This window comes from Pagrus major, chromosome 22, assembly GCF_040436345.1.
Source record: "Pagrus major chromosome 22, Pma_NU_1.0".
NCBI lineage: Eukaryota > Metazoa > Chordata > Actinopteri > Spariformes > Sparidae > Pagrus > Pagrus major.
Window position 1 is genome coordinate 14,357,141 of NC_133236.1, and position 22,994 is coordinate 14,380,134.

General features: G+C 39.3%; 1 protein-coding gene across 2 annotated transcripts; it reads right to left on the bottom strand.

Moving 5' to 3' along the window:
- Nucleotides 1-465: 465 nt before the first annotated feature.
- On the bottom strand, nucleotides 466-22,095 carry fntb (farnesyltransferase, CAAX box, subunit beta). Of its 2 annotated transcripts, XM_073493147.1 has the most exons (12): nucleotides 21,747-22,090; nucleotides 20,115-20,179; nucleotides 15,698-15,770; nucleotides 14,576-14,667; nucleotides 11,963-12,109; nucleotides 10,535-10,618; nucleotides 8,210-8,296; nucleotides 7,973-8,102; nucleotides 4,658-4,790; nucleotides 3,887-3,998; nucleotides 3,578-3,692; nucleotides 466-936 (listed from the first exon to the last, which is right to left on the bottom strand). In XM_073493147.1, exons 1-12 carry the CDS (start codon nucleotides 21,843-21,845, stop codon nucleotides 775-777), a joined length of 1,299 nt encoding a protein of 432 aa, XP_073349248.1. In that variant the 5' UTR covers nucleotides 21,846-22,090; the 3' UTR covers nucleotides 466-774. The 2 variants fall into 2 exon arrangements, with proteins under 2 accessions (XP_073349248.1, XP_073349249.1); XM_073493148.1 differs by lacking the exon at nucleotides 466-936 and having other exon boundaries at nucleotides 3,581-3,692; nucleotides 3,891-3,998; nucleotides 21,747-22,095.
- Between the last annotated feature and the right edge of the window lie 899 nt (nucleotides 22,096-22,994).

The window sequence follows — 22,994 nt, forward strand, 5'->3', positions numbered from 1 at the left end:
GAATAAAGGGCTCGGGTTATTCTGACGTGCTGACTTTCTGGTGCGAACAATGAAAATGTTTAGTCGCACTTGAAAGATTTTTTGGCGCATGTGTGACCAAGAATGTTAGATTTTGTCATGTGAAGCCACGTCTTGACAGTTTTCACTGTAAATTTTGTGTTTTGACCTGAGAGAAAAAAATCTGTGGAGCATCTTGTACGTAGTTGGTCATACAAACTAGCGTTAAAAACAATTCGACAATAAATCGGCTCATTTAAATCTTTTGTAATTTTCCAAGCAAAAATGCAAAATATATTGAACAAAATGGAGGACCTAACCTCAAAATCCTTGGTCGTAGTTGCAGCTCTGCTTTTAGTCTACTCCTGTTTTTAGTTTAGATTTTTTTTTATTTAGCAGAACCTATTCAAGCAATGATTCGTCTGACATGTGTACCAGTCCTTAAATAGCTATAAAGCATCTCACAACAACATTATAAAACGTTTTATTAACTTCCGTCATACTGTAACTTTAGAAAGTTTCACTTTTATTTCAGAGAATGAAAACAAGAGGCATTGCAAGCAAAAACTCAGCTGAATGCGAAGCTGTCCACACACGACTGACGACCTTTAACTCGGGCAAACTGCTCCTAAACTCCAGCCCTCGTTTCTACTGAGGGTCGACCCTCCGAACGCTTCTCGGGCTCGTCTACATCAGACCTGACCGCTGTTTGCTGGTTCGAGTCCTTTTCCCAGAGTTGGCAGGTTCACGCGCAGTGACGTCTCCACTGAGGACTAACTAGGACTGATGGTCTGCCGATCCGGAGGCGGGATCCTCCAGTCTGTCGTCAGCAGAGGCAGCGGGCTGCTTCTTGACGTCGGGGACAGGCAGCCGGAGGAAGTGCTGCACTGCCTGAGCCACCTTCTCTGGACAAATGTTGTAAACTGGATGAGTTGGAGCCTAAAGAAGAGGACAAAAAGTCATTTGAAGCAGCATCACAGCTTTATCTAACTCCTTTATACAGTTTCACTTTTACCTATTCTGTATGTCCTAACAATTACAGTACACTGTAACTTGACTCCACTGTCCAGAGACTCTTCATTGATTTCTTCAGAGTGAAAGAATCAATTTCTTTAAACACTTCTGCACTGTATTTAAATGTATCTAAAATGCATTTTCCATCTTTATCAAACAGTATTTCTGAAACCAAAAACATAAAATTGAGGCACACAAAGCGAGTACACACACCTCTCAACACACAATACAGTACAATTAAGACTTTTCAAGTCAGGAAGTTAAATTTACGAACAAACTAAGAAAAGAAATCCTGAACAAATATAATGCTCAAACAGGAACAGAAAATCAAAAACTCACTGATCCAAGTGTTTTGGGATTTGGTTGGATATGGAACAGCAGCTATCAGAGGCCATCAGGCTATGGATTTTTAATTTAATTCATCAATTAGTATATTTGAGATATGTTAGAGGATACAGTGACGTATCCACGCAGTTGGATTATTCTTTTTTCATTCATTGTATTAAAGAAAATGATACTGGAAATCCACAAGAAAGAAGAAATGTGTTATTATTTGAACATGGAAAAGATGATAGCTATTAAAAAAGAACAAACTAACTCAATTTGAAACAATATAGGGAGATATTTAACTGGCACTGAGTTCATCAAAACGAAACCTTTGTACTTAAACTTGTTTTTCATTGTTTTTCTTTTTTTCCCAGAAGGCAATAATGCCACATAGAGTAAAATTAATTGATTGGTCATGAACTTGTAAAGGATTGTTGTATAAGATGTATGCACGTTAATGCATAATTAACAAATTTCATTTGTGTTGGTCAGATGACATATTGAGTTGAGCTTATTTGTTAAGTGTGATTTAAATGCACGTTGTCTTTGTATTTATTTTTGTTTGGTTTGTCTTCACTTTGCTTTGTTTTGTTGAGTTTAAGTGGACGTTGTATCTCGGAAAAATCCAAATAAAATCTCATAAAAAAAAAAAAAAATCTCCTGTATTTCGTCAGCTCTAGCTTGTGGTAGCAGAGAAAACAGTGCAATTCAATCTGACACAACACGGCCACAAATGAAGCCTCAGGAATTTCCAAAGTTGAATCAACATCTAACTGATGATGTCTCAAAAAAAGAGAACATATTCTTGTTTTGTATCTATTTTATGGATTTATTCATGTTTTCTCTAAATTGCATTTAGATATTTTTGTTATAAATGTTGTAATATACATTTTCCTCATAGCAGTATTTTGTATTTTATTTTGAAATATCAGATCAGCAAGTATTGAAAATTGTAACAGGATACGCCGATTAAACAATTAATCATTAATACCCCTACCTCTGTTTGTTGGTAAAAGGAGCATAAACAATAAAACTAATCCTAGATTCTGACCTCCAGCATACAGAGATACATAAAACAAACCCACTGTTGGGTGACTGGCTGGCTGCTGAATTATATATTATAACCTCAGGGGCATTGTTGAAGCTTAAAAGGTACCCAAAAGTCACACTTTAAAGATATCATGTAAAAATATTACTTTAATAAACGTGAAAGTCACCCATACGAATAGTACTGAAGTAAAAGTAAATGATATATAATTAAATGTATGAATGTACTGCATACTGTAGGTCGACCAGTTGTCCTACTAGCTCGTTATCGGATACAATATTCCACATTTTTCAGTATCAGTGTTTCTTTAAACTGTTTGCCAATAAAATAAAATTAAGCTGCTTTGCCTCCGATGCAACACGCAATCTGCAAAGTAACTAAAGTTATCAAATAAATGTGGTAAAAAGTACTCCAAAACTTAGTGGAGTGGAAGTTTAAAGTAGTAGAAAAAGGAAGTACGTCAAACATGTACTTGAATGTACTTCCATCACTGCGAAGAGGTGATATGCAAATGCGTGTCACAATGGGCAGATTTACTGTAACCAGCTGTCAGTGTGAGTAATACAACAGGAAACAGGAAATAAAAGCAACACCACGGCCGCTGTCACTGACATCTTTAAGTAAAACCACATCTTGATTGCTCTAACTCCACCAAACAGTCACTGCTTCTCCTTTTATATCTGCATCAAAGTGAGACGAGATCAGGAAATAAAAGCCTCGACCGTCACACCGAAGATATAAAAGCATGTGATGCATTTAAAGGAGCAGAAATGAAGAACAGCGCCATCCTCTCTTGACTGTCTAAATTCACAGCAAATGTTTCTGCAAACTAGCAGATTAAAAGAAGCCAGCAGTTTAATAATTTACCACATGGTGGAAACATTAAAGGGTTCAAGTGCATCAGAGGCAAAATGAGCCGAGATGAGACTTTTTTTAAAAAGGCGCTCAGTTAATTTAATTTGCTTTAATTTTTTTCTTTTCATTTTCAAGGATCTGCAGATAAACATTACTGCTGTAGACGCTGTAACACCAATTAAATCATCAAAACTGATCCATCGTGCTGTTTGGTAACAAAGTAAACAACACATTTAGGAGTAATGCTCATCTTTTAGGAGACACTACTACTTTAGACGAATCCTTTCTCATCAGAAAGTAATCCATTTTTTAATTAATCCACCCGTCTTCCCTTACCAATCTGTTCTCCTCCCTGCCGAGGATCATCTCATGATGGAGGTCCATGTTTCCAAAGTGCTGTGCGATGGAGAGGCCGCTCAGGCAGTAACACGTGTGGTAGAAATCTCTGGATCTGGACACATGAACACACAACACGAGACACTCATGTGGACGAGTACAGCAAAGTGAATCACACTTGATTGTGTAGAGTGTGCCAGCCTTGATGTGTGGCGTGATGTACGTGTGTGTGTGTGTGTGTGTGTGTGTGTGTGTGTGTGTGTGTGTGTGTGTGTGAGTGAGAGTGTGTCCAGATGGTGTGGAACTGACTTGCCAGGCTTATCCAGGAGGCCCCCTGTTGGGTTCTGACAGCACAGGAGGATGTACTCCTGCAAGGCCTGCTGCTCAAACATCCACCGCTGCCGACTCAGCTCCGACTCTCCTGCACAAACAGTCCAGTCAAACTCAAAACTCTCATTTAAGACTCATTGTTTTCTTGTCGATTGAAGGTTGCTACTCTCGCTAGTCAGCACCAGAAATACTAGTCTAGTCTAGGTTAAAGGTGCATTATGTAGTTTCAATTCTGCTCCTGTTTCTCTTTACTTTTTATTGCATGATGCATTTTCTGAGTGCTGCTTGAAGGTCTTGTTAACTGCAAATTGAACTTTAAAATGCACGAGGACATAAACTTTTGTGAGAAACTCACTTAAAAATGTGTTTTCAGGTTGGAAATTGATGAGCCAACAGTATATTTCCAACAGCTGACTCTCCTTTTGTATAGCTCACTTGCATGGAGGAATTCCACAAGAAAACCAAATTAATTACACTTAAGATCTGGAAGCAGTTTTTCTCGGTTTATTGTGAGCAAAATCACGTTTTGTCAAATTCTCAAGCCACGTGAAGAAATTTCTCACATGTAAGTGGAGAAAAATGATACTGAGTGAACTTTCAAGAGAGAAAAGGGTAAGAAAAACAGCAGTGATCGGAGTTTTGAGTAGAAAAAAAAGTGCACCAGCTGGTCAGTTTTTACAACTCGTGAAGAAAACTTCGTTAGACAGCATGCCTGACCTCAGGCCTTTACTATGACTGAAGATACAGTACCTTCTTTGAATAAGGCTCTGTGGAGTAGAGGCAGGAGTCCAGCCTGCCAGAAAGAGTAGCAGCCGTCCACCAGTTTGTTACAGCGGCCCTGGAAGCCTCCTTCGAATCGCATTTGTCTGCTGACCACCCACCGCTGAGGAGGACAAACACACATTTAGCGCACATTAGTGATTTCACCATGCTGGAATTTCTAACTGCGACACAATACCTCGAAAAACATCAATATTCAACACCACTTTCTATACCGTGAGGAAACATTGACACAACATACAGGGCATCACCGTTTAGATTTTATTTAAAAGGAGGATGTTAAACCCTCCTCAGCGACAGAGCAGTTCTGAAACCCCCTCAGGGTCTCACAGGACCAGAGGCAGAGACGCAGGAGAAGAAATGAAGGAAAGCGGCGTCTTAAAATTGTCAAAATGGGAGGGAATTTGCATTATCATTGCCATGGAAACCGTTAATTGGTGCGGATCCAGTGTAGATGACTTGGATTGAGTAATAATGGAATATTGGGTTTAACACCAGCTGGGGTCTGATCTGTCAGAGGAAGAGGGAGGACAGTGTTTATCTTATTAGTGTTAGCTCAGGGGTTAATTTCAGAAGGAAAAACAAAGGAAACATGCTTATAAATGTGCATCATGTTCAACGTGAGTCAGAATGACTAAGTTTTAAATGGTAGAGAGACTTTAACCATCACTATTTCACAAATGTTCGAGGACATTCTTTCCTCGTGAAGGAAATCTGATCCGTCATGTGACATGAACCGAGATCTTCGATCAGTAAATCTACATGATAACTGCTTCATGCGTGCTGCTGCTGAGAGTCTGTATTTAATTAGAACAGACAGACTGATCAGTCATTGACCAGGCTGCGCTGTGGGAAACATGCGGCTTCCCTTTCTCTGCACCTGACAGGCAGCGCTTTTTAAAAAGCCGTCATTGTCTTCACTTGGTTGTACAAATGTCTCTGCTCTTCACTAGATTGTTAACTGTCATCCTTGAATATGGAACCTCAGTAATACGGAGTAATAAACACAACAAGGCCACATAAATCTGAGCGCTGCCAGCAACGTGAATCTTTTCTGAATGTTGATTAACTCATTCTCTCGGGGATGAAAACTGGGGCTGTTTCATAGCGTGTGACTCATCCTCCATCGCTCGAGAAAGGACAACTTCATAAAAGCCATTTTTGTTCACACCCACTCAAATACCGCATAATGTTCAGGAAACAAAATGGTTGTTCAATTAAAAGAACTAAACTGTATGTATTAATAGACACAGCGATAAAGGATTTACAGACATTTTTAGTGTCCACTTGCTTTGAAAGCTGGGGCTAAAAAATGTGTGGAAAAATTAGTCTATAAAACGGAGAAAAGACAGCAAATTAGGAAAACGATAATTGCACTATATCGGACTTGTGTCAACTGCTGTGACACGTAGCTGAACAGAGGCGATAGTGTACAGCAGGTGAGTCCTGCTGCTGTGGATATTCTCGACCTGGTGTCAACTTCCAACTTTAACTGCACCACAGAAGACCGTCCTGGCCCCCGTCTGTCACCTCCAGCTCCACTGACACTCAGGTTAAACCCCCCCAGACAGAAGTCTATATTTGCAGAGGTTCTCCAGGGCACACACAGGGACACGGGAAACTTCAGAGGCCGTGCACTGCTAAACTTTGGCTGTGCGGTTGTTTAAAGAAGGAGGGATGTTTTAACGGCCTACTAGCATAAAGAGAAACTGGTTTTCACATGCAAATGTGACTTTATGAACACAGAATTTGAATAGATGCTGGATGATAGTGACGGTATGATGGCAGTTGCCAGAGGAGCATTTTACATCCTTGATACTTTGAATATAAAGTGTTTCTCTATCCTGAAAGATAACTATAAATGTTGCCTAACAGACTCTGAACACTTGTTTCTCCTTTAAATAACAGGTCAAAGAAATGCTGCAGGGAGGCCTGCTGGAGACACACACCATCTCTTCTCCAGATGACCTGAAGCTCAGAGAGAAAGTAAAGAGGCAATTCAGAGACTTAGTGCTATTTATATACTGATTTCCATGGTCGCTAATCCTCTTTTTTAGAGAAATTGGTACAGCGTATTAATCATTTATGAAGGTCTAGGATAGCGACTTAATCGTGTGTATAATATTAACGCTATTATTATTGTTAGCCTACTTAGCTTACGCTTCTAAAGCCTTGAAAGTGCAGCCAGTGCACCAGTTATGATATTTTGTCACACTAGTTCTACCAGCACCGGAAGTATCACCTATATTCATTTCCCCAGTAACCCACCCAGGAAACTCGTGGATAAAATGTCAGAAAATGCCCAAGATGACGTCCTCAAATGTCTTGTTTTGTACACAACCCAAATATATCCATTTAACTGTCATAGAGGAGGAAAGAAACCAAAAAATATTCACATTTAAGAAGCTGGATTCAGAGAATACTGACTTTTCTTTCTTCAAATATTAATCAAACCTATAATAATAATTCAAAGTTGACGATTGATTAGCGTTGCAAATCTAATCTCTCAAGTGCATTTTCTGGCACTTTAAGCACCACAAGCTGAGAATACACACACCTCTACGGCAGATACCTCCAAAACTTGGCAACTCACACCAGAACAATCTAGGTGAATAAACAGCACCACAGATATGAGAAAAAGTTGTTTTTAGGGTGAACTGTTCCTTTAAACATCTATTTTGCTGCAGTCCTTGAGTCCTTGAACACATCTCTTTAGTTCTAACCACACTAAAGCCCCAAGGCTGATGTTCTGACCTGTTATGTCTGTGGAAGAAGTCAAATGACAGAAGACTGAGCCTGGTGGTGTCATAAAGAACTAAAATGAAAAAATGTCAAGGTGTCGCTCAGAGCTGCACCTGAAAATGATTCTGTGAGACAGAAAATGTTGCTGAAAACAAATTCAAGGAAACTGATGAACGACAAAATAAGCAAAAAGAAAAACTGTGATATTTGGTACCAACATGGGTCTTCAACAGACATCATCGGACCTTTGACTTTATGAGATCTCGCTCTGGGTTACAAGATTTGATTCTTATTTTATCACAGCTGTGTGTTTCCGCTTGGCCCTTCAGCAGCCTATAAAAGGGATATTGCTCCAGCACAAAGGCTCTGTTGTGACCGACGCTGATAGCATCTTCTTTGTCCTTAAACTCGAGCCCAAGTTGAACCTCAGGTTATTCTGAGCAGAGGGTGTTTTATGTTACTCTCGTACCCTTTTTGTTTTCTTTGAATAACTGAGAAATGCGCCCGTTATTGTGAAAATGTCAGATGATGGGGGTTTCTCACCAGCAAGGCTTTGAGATCCAGCATATGTTCTTTCCCCAGGATGACGAGGGCGGCTGTGCCACAGAAAGTGTAGCCACCGTGGGCCTCCAAACCTGGCACCCCGCTCAGGCCGCCCTCCCAGTTCTGACAGCTGGAGACAGAGGAAACGGTCAATAAAACAAACTCTCTGGTTTATGGACAAATGGAGGCACAAAACGGTCTCAAATCAATAAGAGTGGTGGTGGTGGTGGGTTGCACCTGAGGATCCAGTTGGTCGTGTCCTCAAACAGCTTCGGTGTGAGGATGTTTGTGAGCGATGCAACAGAAGCTGCACAATATGCGCTCCTATAAAAAGGAAAAAAAACAGATGTGGGCGAGCAGGAAGTCTCCTCCCACACTTACATGATATCTTCCAAAGCATCGTATTTTTAGACTGCCAGCACACCAAATATAAACATCCAGTTTGTTTTTTAGCCTGTCACACTGTGAAGTGCTCTTCAGGGCTTTTTTGTCTTTAGATTTACTGTTAAAAGACTGTAAAGCTTTGAACCTTGGACTTATGAAGAATTCAAAGATGAGGCTCATACTAATTTATCTTTATTGTTATTATCAACAAGTTCCCCTAAAGAGAGCAGAAACAGCAGTGAATTTACCCCACTAACAAATATCACCTGTGCAGCCAAAGCCTGACATGTTTGAGTGATACATCATCATTACATTGAACATGAGTGGTGCTGACCATGTGCATGCTCAGGACATTTTAACTGAATATGATGAATATATCACATGTCTTTATTGATTTTGTGGATAACGAATAAAAAGTGTTATTCTTTCAGAAAACGGCAGCGTTGCCGGTGACTTTGCCACACTAACTATAGTATGAAGATAGCGGCAACACTTTATTTAAGGGCAGAAACAGTTAAGTAGTCGCTCATTAACATACATATTGGCGCTTTATTAGTCATGTTAAAACACTTACTAATGCAAGACCACTTTCTACTACTGCTAGACCATTAAGAGTTTCCCTCCATAAGCTCTAGATATTCTACCTCAATAACACTTCATAAATATGGTTTGTAACAGAATGCAGTAGGTGGCAGTATGGACCTTCAAGGTTGGTTTGTGGAGAAGAAGAAGAAGAAGAAATCGAAGAAGAAGAAGAAGAAAGAAGAAGAAGGAGACAAAGACGAAGAAGATGGTCTACAATCTACAAGACAAATCGTATTAGAGCACTGGAACATTAAATCGTCTTTGCTCACTCCATCTTAAGTCTTTTTTACCCTCAGTTGGTCATAAACTACAGGATATTGACTTATCTTTAAAATATATTATGTGAAATGAGTTGTTATCTTATAGGTCTTACTAATACTCATGCTAATAAATTAATGGTTAACATGTGTACCTATGTTATGTGTATGTTGTAATATATTACATACCCTGTCTGTGGCACTCAGCCCATTTGTTTATACTGAAAATGTATGTTTTAAAAACAGGGGCCACATTTTTTTAAGGCTTAGTTCTTTACAAAAACAGCTTGGCACTTTAGCAAACATGATTCAAACAAGAGTGAAAAGTCCCAACTGCACAAATGCACTATTTTTAGCTGCAGATTAATCCACATTTACTGCTCTGGTGAGTATTGGCAGCAGCAGGATGGTGTATGTATGACTGACTCACATCAATGGCCATGTTCATGCCAATGAAGGAACGTGCTAATGGATAATATAGGTCTACGGAACAGACGGCTTTAGTCGGATAAGTTCATTGTTAGTTTTGGTCTTTTCAAGGGATTTGTTGACGGTAATAAAATAATGAATATCACCAGACTTATCCTAAACGAAAAGTGGGTTAAAGCAAATCCTTCTGCTTCTTTAGGCCAATAAACCCCTTTAAAAATCCACTGGATTACATCAGGAATTAATACAAGGCGGTTCAGTTGACATTTTGGAGATGCGAGGTGTTCACAGGACAGCGACAGATAAGCAAACCCGTGTGAGAGGAAAAGAGTTTAATAAAACATAACGATGCTGGAACATTAATTGGTTGGCAACTGAGAACAGCCTCCTCTGAGAGCGAGAAAGTTACTCTGACTTTTTTGGTTCTTTGTTGAAAGAGAAGACGATACCTCAAAGCTGCTTATTAAAACCCTGCTGCTCCACATAGCAGATTCAAAGAGAGAAAACCTGACACGCACACGCGCGCACAGAAACTCAGAAAAAAAAAATTCACTCTTATGCAAGAGAGATGTGGGTATTTCTCTTCTTCCATCAACGCTGAAAGGGAACAAAAAGAGCAAAACAATTCAAAGGAAAGGGAGATAAAAAGAGGCCTAGTTTTTAGAAATGTCCCACTTATTTGGTGAAAAGACTAAAATTTATCTGACTGTCACACAACAAATACACAATAATGAATAACACTGCAGACACCGAATATGCTCTTAATTGAAACTGTGATGTGTGTTTTTCATTTTGGTGCTTTATGGATCTTATTGTGTGGTGCTGACAAACCAAATGCCACACCGGGAATCAAAAGAAGAAACGGAACAAACGGGTGGAGCAGGCAGCATCTTCTCCCGGTTCTCACCTGACATCCACTTCCCCTCCGACGTGCATCACGAACGAGCCGTCTGGCTGCTTCACTGACCATAGGAAATCTAACAGCTTCTCCCTGGAGAGCAGATATATATGGCGAGAAGAGGAGCAGGAGAGCAGAGGATATGGATTGAGTGAAGGAGATAAGGTGAGAGAAAGAACGGGGGAGGGGGAACAGTTCAAATTTAATTAAGCATTGATAAAAAGTCAACACAGACATTTATAACTTCACCCTTATGCAGAATAAACACAGAAATGAGGATTAAAACATCATGTAAATATTAACTCTAAATGCTCAGCTGATTAAAAGCTTCGACAGCTCATAATTACTTTATTCCATAAAACTGATACAACGGAAAAAAGCTCGTTTAAGTTAATTTATAATCCAAATCTTTTTCACTCAGACAGCACGAGGCGCTGTTCTTATTCTACCATCTATAGCAAATTGTTTAACCCTGAGTTATATCTCTCTGACAATGTCACCGTGACAAACTGCTGATCTTGGCATCTGAAGGGATTTTTTTGAGACTTGAGTTATAAAACAGATAAAATGTCTCGAGTTTTGTAGATTCAAAATACTGCTGAGGACAAAATGTTCACTCTACATCAAAGCTATCTTTCTATGCCACTGAACACTATGCTAAAGTTTAGAGTGCAGCTTTAAAAACAGAAATCGTACATCTTTTTGAGAGTAAAATTGAAGCACTTTTCAAGCACATTCGAGGCACCTGAACCAAACATCTCATCTAGCCTTTATCCTCACATCTAAATTGTTACTAGAAATGCATCTGTGAAAAATAAAGTCTACAGCATTCCTTTATACCCAAAGCAATCAATGTATACAGTCGCTCTATTTATTTTACCAGCTGTTCGTATTAACTTTGTATGTTTTAATCATAATTATCAGTGCTGGGTTAGGGTTAGTTGGAGGTCTGTACTACACAGTATGTTCAAAATCTTCTCATTATCAGGCCTCACTAAACCTGACAAAGGAAATGAGGCAGTGTTCACACAAAGGTGGTTATCATCTTGATAAGCCAACCAAGGTTTTCTGCATGTAGCCGTGATTGTGTTCACATAAAAGGGGTGGTGTCTGCAGCATATGACCGAGGACCAAAAGCTATAAGCCAACCCAGAGTTAAACCTGAAGTTTGCCTGCTAACCCCAAATCCTGCTTCGTAGTATAGGCCTCTTGGTAGGCCTTAAAAAAAAATCAAGCATTTTTTTCAAGCATATTCCTAATCTTGAACACACGGCAGTTAAAAGTTAAAGATTTTCCGAGTATAACAAAACAATTAACTAACAATCCACCACTAAGACTCTATTGAAGTCTGCTTTTGTAGAGACTTTTCTGTGTTCTTTGAAGTTGTGTTTTTACCACCACAGTTATACTCTGTGTAGTCTAAGACAGAGACCGTACCTGTCTATAACATTATAGGCCTCTTCTGTGCCGATGATACAGAGGGCGTTGACAGCAGCATAGGTAGGTGCGAGGTGGGCGTGCTGTCCTGGTCCTCCAGCAAAACCCCCCGTTGGGCTCTGACAGCGAGCCAGAAACTGACACACACTGTTGAGGGGGGGGAAAAAAAGAAGTTATTCCCAATGCAATGTTTAATTGTAGTTCAGTTTCTCACAGAGGTTGTACAGGACAGATTTCAGTGGGAGTGTGTACTTAAAGAAACAGTTTCCCATAAGATCCAAAAACAAATGCAAGCACTTTTCTTCCAATAACCTCACTCGGACAAACCAATTCTCTTACACATTACACACAAACAACAGCAGAAATCATAATCCACCAAATCATCTGCATTTCAGAACTACAGTCAGCAGGCTGTAAAGTGAGCACCACTGGCTCAGACATCTTGCTGATGTGGCACCGAGCTGAGACCTCCTCAACCACAGCTTCCTTTCTTTTCCGTCCTTCGTGCACAAAGCTGCTTCTCACATCAACGTCCTCTTCATCCTCCGCCATGGAGAGAAATCACAAAACTGCGAGCGTGACTCAAGCCAACTGAGTTGGAAGAGAAACCTACATTAACTTTGGCCAACCGGTCCGGTGCCAATACTGACCTGAGAACAGTGTACACTTCATGGGACAGAGAGAGCAATCTGTTGTAGGTTGCATTGTTAGAAATCCTTGAAGGGCCTGTGTGTGTGTGTATGTGTGTGTATGTGTGTGTGTCTGCGTGTGTGTGTGTGAGCGTCACACTGGCGCTGGGCAGTGCCAGCCGGTGAGTTGGCACCCCTCGCAGTAATAATGAGAGTGTGGGTTGGCAGTCTGGCATTGCCACTCGCTACGGGGTTTGCAGTGTTACTTTGGACTGGCAGTAATTTAATCGAGTGGCATTTTGGTGACGATAAGAGCGACACTGTTTGAAGTTACAGCTGCACGAACATAATACACCTGCCTATTCTCCTCAATACTTCCATCAGACTCGTTGATTGGTCAGGATCATTTGAGTTTAAACGTTATTTTACTGCTTCTTGCATCAACATCATGATTATTGATTAGTGCGGTGTTTGATTACAGATACAAATTAAGGTTAATTGTTGCTGATGTGGAAACAATAAGGGAAATAAATGACTGACTGGTTTCAATGCTATACAGGAAAAATGGAGGAGAGGAATAAGCTGTATTCTAGGCATGTGCAGTTAAATCATTTTGTCTGTCTCTGTGGATTTATTCAGTTTGGATGATTTGAAAAAAAAAACTTGAGTTGAGTTGTAGTGCCAGACTTTATTTTTAGAGTCTGGGAGAGAAGACAACGTTCTTTGTAATATTGTATTTAAAAAGGGCACTATGTAGTTTGGGAGAAGAAATTCAAACTCAGAATTTTAATATTTACTATATTAATGAAGTAATAATACAAACTCAGAAATAGTTATTTTTTCCATAACTGTATAAACAAGCTGTTCTCAGAGGAAAATAAGGTCCCCAGAAAACCGTTTTGAAGCTAGAAAGGTGGCAGGGTCCGCCGCATATAAACGAAGTAAAACAGTATGAAACTGTGTTGTCCTTTACGGTCAGTTTGTTTATTCAACATTAAAACGCAGAGAGTTTGTTTATTTAGTTTAGGAGTTTAGGAGTAAGTTTAGGAGTAATACAAAAAAAAATCAGTCAATGAAGATCTTTCTTTTCTGATTAAAATGTATTCTACAAAACTACATAGTGCTCCTTTAACAAGTGATTTTGTCTGCTGGAATTTTCTTATTCACCACTGCAATGGCATCTTCAGCCTTAACACCAAGGCAGGTGTGTGCAATAATATACAATATAGATAACCTGACGCTGCAGATTGTTTCTTAAAAAGTTGCTCTTAGAAACATCTAACACCATCTATCACGGGCTAACATCAAACAATCAGATCAACAGAAGGAGAGTGTTATCCCCAGCAGAGCCAGGCGCTACCGTTTTGCGACACTGCATGCGTAACATATTTATGATTTATGTCAAAAATGATCAGCCATTGACCGCTACGTGAGACTAAAATCCTCCAGTTTGGAGCCAGACATTGCTACACTGATGTCTCCATCCCATTAAGATGCTAACAGAGACAATGGTGAGTGAGCAGGCGAGGCTATTTTGCCAGACTGTCATCTTATTTGGATATAATTTGTAATATACAGTTGTTTTTGGGGATGTTGGGAATTTAACACCAGGTGGACAGTGAAACACTGCTGAATGCCCATAAATTAATCAAATAAAAAAACCACATTGCGTCGTACAAATTCATGTGTGTAGGGCATTTGCATTATTTTGCATTAATAGATGTACTGCAGCACATAATAAAGAACGACTACAGCTTCTACTGTTGTTGCAATTAGACCTGCTACAGTTAATTATCTATCAAACTTTGGAATTAGAACAGCATTTGCTCTACTACAGTAATTAGGAGACTAATTTAATGCTAATAAATAATAAAAAGTCCTTGGCAGCGCACAGGCTTTATTTGGCTTCAATAATGCCCCTTGGTAGTGCTTAGTTGTAGAGTCCAAGTGTGTGTGTGTGTGTTTGCTTGTGTGCGTGACTCACTCTGAGGCGACAGCAGCAGGAATGGGCTCCTCTAGTAACTCCAGACTGTGAAGGATCCAGAAGCAAAGCCACGGTCTGCTAGCATCCAGACACTACTCGCACAGAGACACACACACATCACATGATCAGATGGGCATCAGATGACCAATTAGAGCAGTAAAAGAGCTGGTGAGATCAGTTGGCCAGAGAAAGAGTGGACACACAGACAGAGAGGAGGAAAATAACAGAGCTGACAAAATGTACAAATATCAGACCACTAGTTGGCAAACATGTGATGGTGCTTATGATAAAAACAATACAATACAATCTTTTGTACTGTTTTTATAACAGAACATCGTGACTCAGCTTTGAATTTCTATTGCCAATTCTTTCCAACACTGCTGCACCATTGATGTCAATGCGGCTTCAAAGGAAACCAAGAAATGATCAAATCTGCAGTCAAATCAGTCTGACAGGGAGCTGCAGGCCGGGCAGAAAACACATGCTTGTTCCAAAGTAGAGAACAGCTAACACACACACGCACAACAAAACAGGTGAGGTGACCTTCCCAAAAGCGGACGAGCATATTTTTTGCAGAGTGAGTACAGTGGTTTTTCTATTTAAAGCAGGGCGAGCCAATCAGACACACATCCAGAGGCAGTGAGTGTGACTGTCCTTCAGGTCTACACTGGTTACTGACACACAGGAACTAATACAACTAGGCCGAGATTCTGTTACTATGCTGCCTATTGTTTAGCTGCAATAGTGAAAGTTGAAATAACTATATGCACAAATATGAACCAGTATCCTGTTCGTTTTTTTCTCACCTAAAACGTTTTGAAAAACACATTTTAGTGTACTGTTTCGCTGTAGTACGATATTGTTTGTAACCAGCCAGCTGCCAGCGCAGTGCATCCTGGCTGTTATATGTTTTCTAACCCCTTTGAGCAAAAGGGAATACCAAAGCCCTTCCTCTGTTTTCTCTGGTCATGTGGCACAAATTGAAATATTTATGTCTTTCTGCTGCATAGACAGCCCAGTTTTATGCAAGGGCCATCTTTCCAGCAGTGAAATACTTTTTAAATGGCCGCAACAGATGTTACAACATGTGTTCTTCTGCTTGCTGGAAGTGTGATACCGTACCTCATAAGCATCTGATAAGTGACGTAAGCCCTTCTTGAGATATTGGTAGTGTTGTTCCCGCAACAACGTCGGCCTGAAGACCAAACACAGGACAGAAGGATGGATTAACAGGTTGAATGCAACTGTAAAATGTCAACACATATTTAAGAAAGATTTAAGAATCTCCTCTGTAAAAATGCTGCTCTTGGAAAAAATGTTTTTTAAGTAACCTCTCCGTTTGTTTCACACTCAATCATGTCACATAAAAAATAAACTTTAATTATTACAAAGAGGAAAATCAAGATCCTGTCTGTAAGTGCTTTTGGAATTTAACACACACATTAAAAACTATACCACAAAATCTGAGAGATGTACTTATTTATTCAATGATATCTATATTTTAAGGTGTTTCGTCTTCTCCGCAGACAAATTGGTGCCTTCTTTGCATTTTCTTCCAAATGTTTCATTCACTTTCTATTGGCGAGAGAGTGTTCTGGCCTTGTGTAGCACAAAAAAGAACTAGGGACCAAAACATGACTGTGAGCTGACTTACTCCTGCGTATTTCTACGACATGCAACAAAATATTCTGTGACTGTATCAATTGTTTGTATGGTTTTGTATGTATACTCTTCATGAGAGCAGCAACTAATTATTTTTTTCAATATTCATTCATCTGCAGATTATTTTCCCGAATAATCTTTTAGTCTCTAAAATGTAAAAAGAAATTATGAAAAATGCCAATTTCCCAGGGCTCAAAGTGACAATCTCAACTAGTTCCTTTTGTTCAACCAACAGTCCAAAACCCAAAGACTTTTCATTTAAAATCATAAATGACAAAGAAAAGCAACACATTTGGATATTTAAGAGGCTGGAACCAGCCAATGTGTGACAATTTCACTTAAAAAAACAATCTAATTACATTTTATTGATCTCCAGTCACACACAGTTCCCTTTCATCATTTTAATTTCAGTGTGCTCCACAGGAACAGCAGCGCAACTTTCATCTGCATCTGTAGCTTCTAACACACAAACACAAATTAATGTGTGTCAGTGAGTCAAAGACAGCTGACACTCCCTCCCTCCTCATCACCACCCACCCAGTCCAATTCACTGCCTGCCCTTTTCACGCAGTGTTTGCCACGACGATTGTAATTACACTCTACCTACACAGGGTTAGTCACAGATCGCTGCCCCAAGTTTCACAGCAGCAATTCCTCAACACAACAACAATCAGGCGGGGAGAACAGAACGAATGCTAAGCAGCTAAAAGCCGGTCCGCCCACCACAGTATTGTTCATAAAGACGAGTATTCAACTCGGCTGTTTAAATGTTGAGAGCGGATCAGGCTAGGGAATATTAAAACCTATAATCTCAGTCTCAAGTTGAGTAGTCTGAAAAAGAGGGAACAAATACTCCGATGTTTGAAGCTGAATAATAAACTTCCAACTTCTATCTAAATTGTAGGGTTTGGTTTTTGCAAAGGCATCCGCTTTGAAATCCATTATATTTCATTAGTCTCATCTTCATTTTAGCAGCATAATTGGCCGATTATGCAACTTTCCTCTTGTGACTTTTAGCTTGAGTACAAAGGGAAGCATTGTAGCTACCACTGACACAGCAAGGTCACGCCCTCAGTTGTTTTTGTGCTCATTTGGTGGTTTTACAACCTGAGGGAAATCAGGATCTACAATTAAAAACAAAGGGTTTTTTCAAGGCTGAATAAAATGTCACATGAAAACAAAATGGAAGGATTTTCTCTACTAAAATCATATTTAGTTTTTTTTTATGGCAGTGTGTAAAGGTCTTCATGCAAGGAGGCGCTATTTGAAGAAAATATATCTACATAGTTAAATGAATGTAATGCAGAAAGAACTTCAAAGAGCAACGCTGCATGAACAGTGAAGAGAACAAAGTGGATGTGGAAAATGCTGCTTTTCTTATTAATTAATCAAACTCTATTTGAAGGCATACTATGCAGGATCTGTTTTGTTTGTAAAAACTCTATTAGAATTGGCACCTAAACCCCTGCTCAATGAGGGAGACGGACAGAGACAGAGCAGCAGTGGCCGGGCAGGACACAGAGTGAATTAAGAGAGCGAGTGGCAGTAGCACGAAAAAAGCAGTGAATCAGAAAAATAAAACTTTCTGATTGTGCGACACCAGTTACATTCTAAAGCACGAAATCAATCCTGTGAGATGGTGCCCTGTTGCCAAATTTTGTGGGAAATCAGCCAAAGTATACGCTTCATCCTGTCGGGGAAAGACCTGTAGCTCTCCGTCACAGAGGAGAGGAACATTAGGTGGGCTAGGGTTTATTTATAGCGACATCATCATGCAGAAAATGTCACCTCACATGGGAAAAACTTTGCAGAAGGGCTTGAGGAAAAAGCACTTTCACTCCAAAACATTATGTATTTTTTAACCAAAATTTGAATGTTCAGATTTGAATACATAGCTAAGACTACTGGGAAGCTACAGAATTATATTACAACCTTTAAAAAAATTTAATTAAATAATGGACCTGCCCTTTCAAATAAAGGCCACAAAAAGAGCCTCTTTGTTTCTTCACCCATTACTTCTATCTACTTCATACCACTGTCACATTACTTAAAGAAAACGTCAGTTTTGAAACAATTTAAATAAACGGTCCAGTGTGTAGGATTTAGTGACATCTAGTGATGAGGTTGCAGATTGCAACCAAATAAATACCCCTTTCCTCACCCTCTCCTTCCAAGCGTGGAGGAGAACCTAAAACCCAAAAATGTGAAGGGCCCTCTCTAGAACCAGTATTTGGTTTGTCCACTCTGGGCTACTGCTACATGGTGGACTCCGATATTAAACATTTTAAATCAATATCTTATTTGGCATATAAAATGTTACATACTAGTATCAAATTAAAACAAAACACATCGATACCAAAGTCTGACCTTGCCTCCTATTTGTTGAACGCAGAGTCCAAGCCAAACAGAAAACAGACGATGACTACTCAATGCAAGAATACCATTTACTCTGTAATGGAACAAAATGTATCTCCACATTGGCTGCATCGTTGCTGACATTCAGGTCCACACAGTTGTCATAGAAATGAAATGAGTCACCCCATTAAGAGCGGACTGATGACAGCTGACAGCAGGAGCAAAGTATGTGGGCTGATCAACACACCATTCAGATAACAGCCATCACACATCAGCGCGTGCAGCAGTCTCTGTTGGCACACAGCAGGTGTTTGTGATCAAAAGCAGCCACAGCCAATGAGCAGTGTTCCTGTAAATGTCTCATAATGGCAGCAAATGTATTCAACATTATGAGAGTCCTATGAATAGATAACTGTCATTACTACAGCTACACATTTTCTGTCCAGTTTATTGGTCACATAATGATCTTATACACTGCATAAAGGCTTTCATGATATACTGAGCTACGGTCAGGCCAATTTAATGTCCTGATTTCACATAATTATTGTACTTATTTCTGACTTGACAGAGATTCATGTCTGAAGCAGAGGCAACGTCATTTTCTGTCTTTTACACAAAGATAAGGCAGTTCAACGTCTCCTAAAAATTACGTTCACAATATTATTTTTTTTAAGTATTAAAAAAACGATGCAGCCGCAATACAATATTTGATTATGCTTAATATTTTACAATGTAATGTATTTCAACAGTCCTGGTTTGTGTCTCCCCGCAGGTATTTTGTAATGCATATATCTAATCAGACTTTTTTGTGTTTTGACAGCTGAAGAAATAATGTATGTAGGACAGAGAGTATTTCCTGGAGCAGATTTTCTAGTGAATTATGGTAAGCATTACGTAGTGTGTAACATCATCACAACCACAGATGGGAACACAACTGGGACCTAATGGAACAACCCTAACAAAAGAATTACGGTGAAAATTAATGTAAGACATAATTTTTCAAAGACATTTTGTGTGAAAGACAAGAGGAACAACAAGTAAAAAGCTGTCAATGTAAAACTCGAGAAAAAACTTTGTACTGTTGGTTGGACAAAAGAAGCAATTTTAAGATGTCTGATGAGCTTTTTTGACATTTCAGAGACTAATATATTAATCGTGGAAAAATAATATGCAGATTAATCGATAATGCAAACAATAGTTAGCTGTAGCCCTGCTCACCAAAAAAATACATACGTACAAAACATAAACCACTGTTCTTCCATTTGTTGGAACATGTTTATCAAAAAACTGCTCTTGAGCTGTGCACAATATTTCTTTAGTTTATTTTTGAATTTTTTTTTTTACAACAGTTAACAAATTGTGCATGAACATGTCTGAACTTATAAATATCCCCCACCCACAACAACACTCAGAGGGCATACAACTTTGGTTGCACAAGGAAAGTAACTAGATAAATAAACAAATACACAGATACTGTTAAAGCACAATATTTCTACAGCATGTGGACACTCTGGATACTTACTGCGGTAAGCTGTGTATTTGCTTGTAAACGCTGATGACTTCTTCAATGCTGCGTTCCACTTTTTTCTAGTGGACAAGAAACAACAGGAAAGAGCAGAGTGTAAATGGTCATTACGAAGCACATCAGGAGCTAAAGAGTACCAATAAAAAACTCAGCCTTTTCATCAGCTGGGTATCATCATTAACCAAATAGAGAGCAGATGTACGGTTTGCACAAACATCACATACACTACTGAAAATTGGTTAGGGATATTTTTAGTGTTTCACTTGATTGTTTATTCTGTGACATTTTACTTTGTGTTTTATGAACATTTTTCGTCCCCCAAAATAATGCGACACATTTCATTTGATGTTTATTGGTATTCCAGTCTAGTATTACTCAGGGTTAGGGGTCGACCAATATGGCTTTTTAGGGCTGATAACAATACCGATTGTTAGAAATCAAGGAGAGTGAAAACCGATATTTGGGACTGATATTCATTTGCAGTAAAATTGAAACTCTTAGTGTGAGAGGATGTTGCATCAGAGCCAAAGTAGCACATTTTTAAATGAGTTTATTTTGTCTGCAATCTGACAGAAAAATCATAGATACCGATAATCGGATAATACTGAATACCTGCCCCAATAAACGGCCAGGGCCAATAATCCGTCGACCCCTATTTAGAGTACATTTGTAACGGGAATGTGCTTGAAATTAAAGATTTAATGGTTTATTATTAAAGGGTAACTCCACCAAATGTATACATCAAAGTGTGTTTACAGGTCTTAGGTCAGGGAGTACTACTGCATATGTGAAGAGAGTAGTATAAAGCCTTTTCTGGCTCCAGAGGAAGCTGCATGTAATCTGATATATTGCTCTTCAGTGATGCCACTTTGCATTTTGGGTATTGAAGGCAGATCAGATAAACTTGACAAATGCTCTATGTTGGAAAAACTACACAATGGCCTGTGTAGACTTAGCTTTGGCAGTTCTGTGCTACAGTTTCTCGGTACTTTATCAGCTGATGGATGCAAATTAGCGGTTGAGCTAACCCCAGCACATTTACACTGGAGTTTTAAAAATGTCAATAACTAAACACACTAACACACACTGTCCACCTTAAATTAAGACAGACAAATAAATAAATACAGCATAAAATCATATATGGTGCTTCCGGTAACGTTATATTTGTGATTAGCTTCTACTGGACCTGAATCGATTTAACTAAACACTTAGTTGGATATCCAACGTCAATTTATATATTTGTTGGAGTTTCGGAAACAGTCGCAGAATAAATCCACATGGACTCCGTCCTTCCTCTGGCCTGACTGTTTAAGTTACTTAGCTAACAGCTAAGTTAATTCACACCTAATCCATTTAAGGTAGAGTGCTAGCTACCTAATGCTAAAGTTTGCTCACTTGGGTTAGCTAAAGCACGGCGACCTAATGAGCGCGAACTAGTTTCTTTCTCTTTTTTTTTTTTATTCAGACAATTTGTAGGCTTTTTCATGAGTAAAAAACATTAAATGTTGAAGACAGCTGAAACTCTATTACACTTTTCCAGACGCGCCTCCATCCAGAGTGGAGGGCTGCCACTCGCAGCATTAGCATTAGCCACATTATCTAACGAAGCTAATCTGTGCCTCCGCTCACCTGCTCCACTGAAGTCACCGATTCCACCCCGTCATCCACGAACATTTCCGCAGAATGGCGCTCGTTGAAGCATCGCAAAGGCGCCGGCACACCGTCCATGGTGATGATGTGCACCGTTAGCTTCAGTGGTGTCAGGGATGAGGCGATGCTGTAGGTGCAGTTAGTTTGTTTTGATAGTTCGCTTACTTTCACTGTGGTCCGCTCGCTTCCTGCTGAGGTCGGGGTGGGCGGAAACTGCGCGCACAGCCGCCGCTACGGCGTCTCCAAGGGAACAAAACTCCTTCATACACCGTAGTGCGAAAGACGACACGCGAACACACAGCCTCTTGTGGAAGTGTTTGACGCTACTTTAACAATAAAATATGTGCTAATGAGTGATTATAAGAGTGTTTGTCTGTGTGTTAGTTTGATCTCATCTCTATTCTCTCACTGCTGTTGTATCACTGACGTCGAAAGAAGAAATGCTACCGCGTGCGTTATTTCTACCTTCGATCTGCGTCAAGTCAGCCGCAAACAAAACAAAATGACACCGGAAGTGGTGTGACTTAGGCTTCGAAATAAGCAGTCAATTATTGTTCCTTAGGGAAAAAAAGCAATCACATCAAAACGTACTTTCTTTATATGTAATTGTATAAAGCATGTATGGACACTTATGACCTTGACATTTCACACACAAAAAAAAATCAGAAAACAAAACATTTCAGAAAACACAAGACAATTTCACATTAGCAACATTTCACAAAGAACAACATGATTTCACATAAAACAACAAAGTTTCAACAAAGTTAACAACCACTGAGCACTGAGGGTCTTAATGCAATGTTCATCACTAGCCTATCTACTTTGGGGGGCCAATCTTGTAGTGGGGCCCAAAGATATATCAAGAATTTTCTGGCTTTAAAAAAACAAACAAGTAAAAGTAAATGATGAGTTGCATATATCATATGAATCATGTATGTATGCATTGTATACTAGGGGTAGATCGCTTATTGACTTGGCTGATGACTTGTGTTTTTTTCCCAACGATATTACAGAATAAGCACAAACACAAGGAAGCTGAGTCTAAGGTGAGTTAAAACAACATGGCAGAGCAGAAAATGTAAGGAGACAAAAAGTCAATATGACTAAGTACAAGTAAAAGGAATAAAAACGATAAAACAGGCGAAATCACAGAAAAAGAAAGATCGGAAAAAATAACATTTAAAAAAATCAAAATAAATACAAGAATAGAATCAATAGAGATGATAA

What these genes read in the sequence shown, in the direction of transcription:
- fntb (XM_073493147.1), bottom strand. Translation starts at nt 21,845, where the DNA reads ATGGACGGTGTGCCGGCGCCTTTGCGATGCTTCAACGAGCGCCATTCT. An exon ending in ACTTATCAGATGCTTATGAG is followed by an intron (nt 14,668 to 15,697) that starts GTACGGTATCAC and finishes CTGTGCGAGTAG; the next exon opens with TGTCTGGATGCTAGCAGACC. An exon ending in TGGATCTCAAAGCCTTGCTG is followed by an intron (nt 4,791 to 7,972) that starts GTGAGAAACCCC and finishes TGTCCTCCTCAG; the next exon opens with CGGTGGGTGGTCAGCAGACA.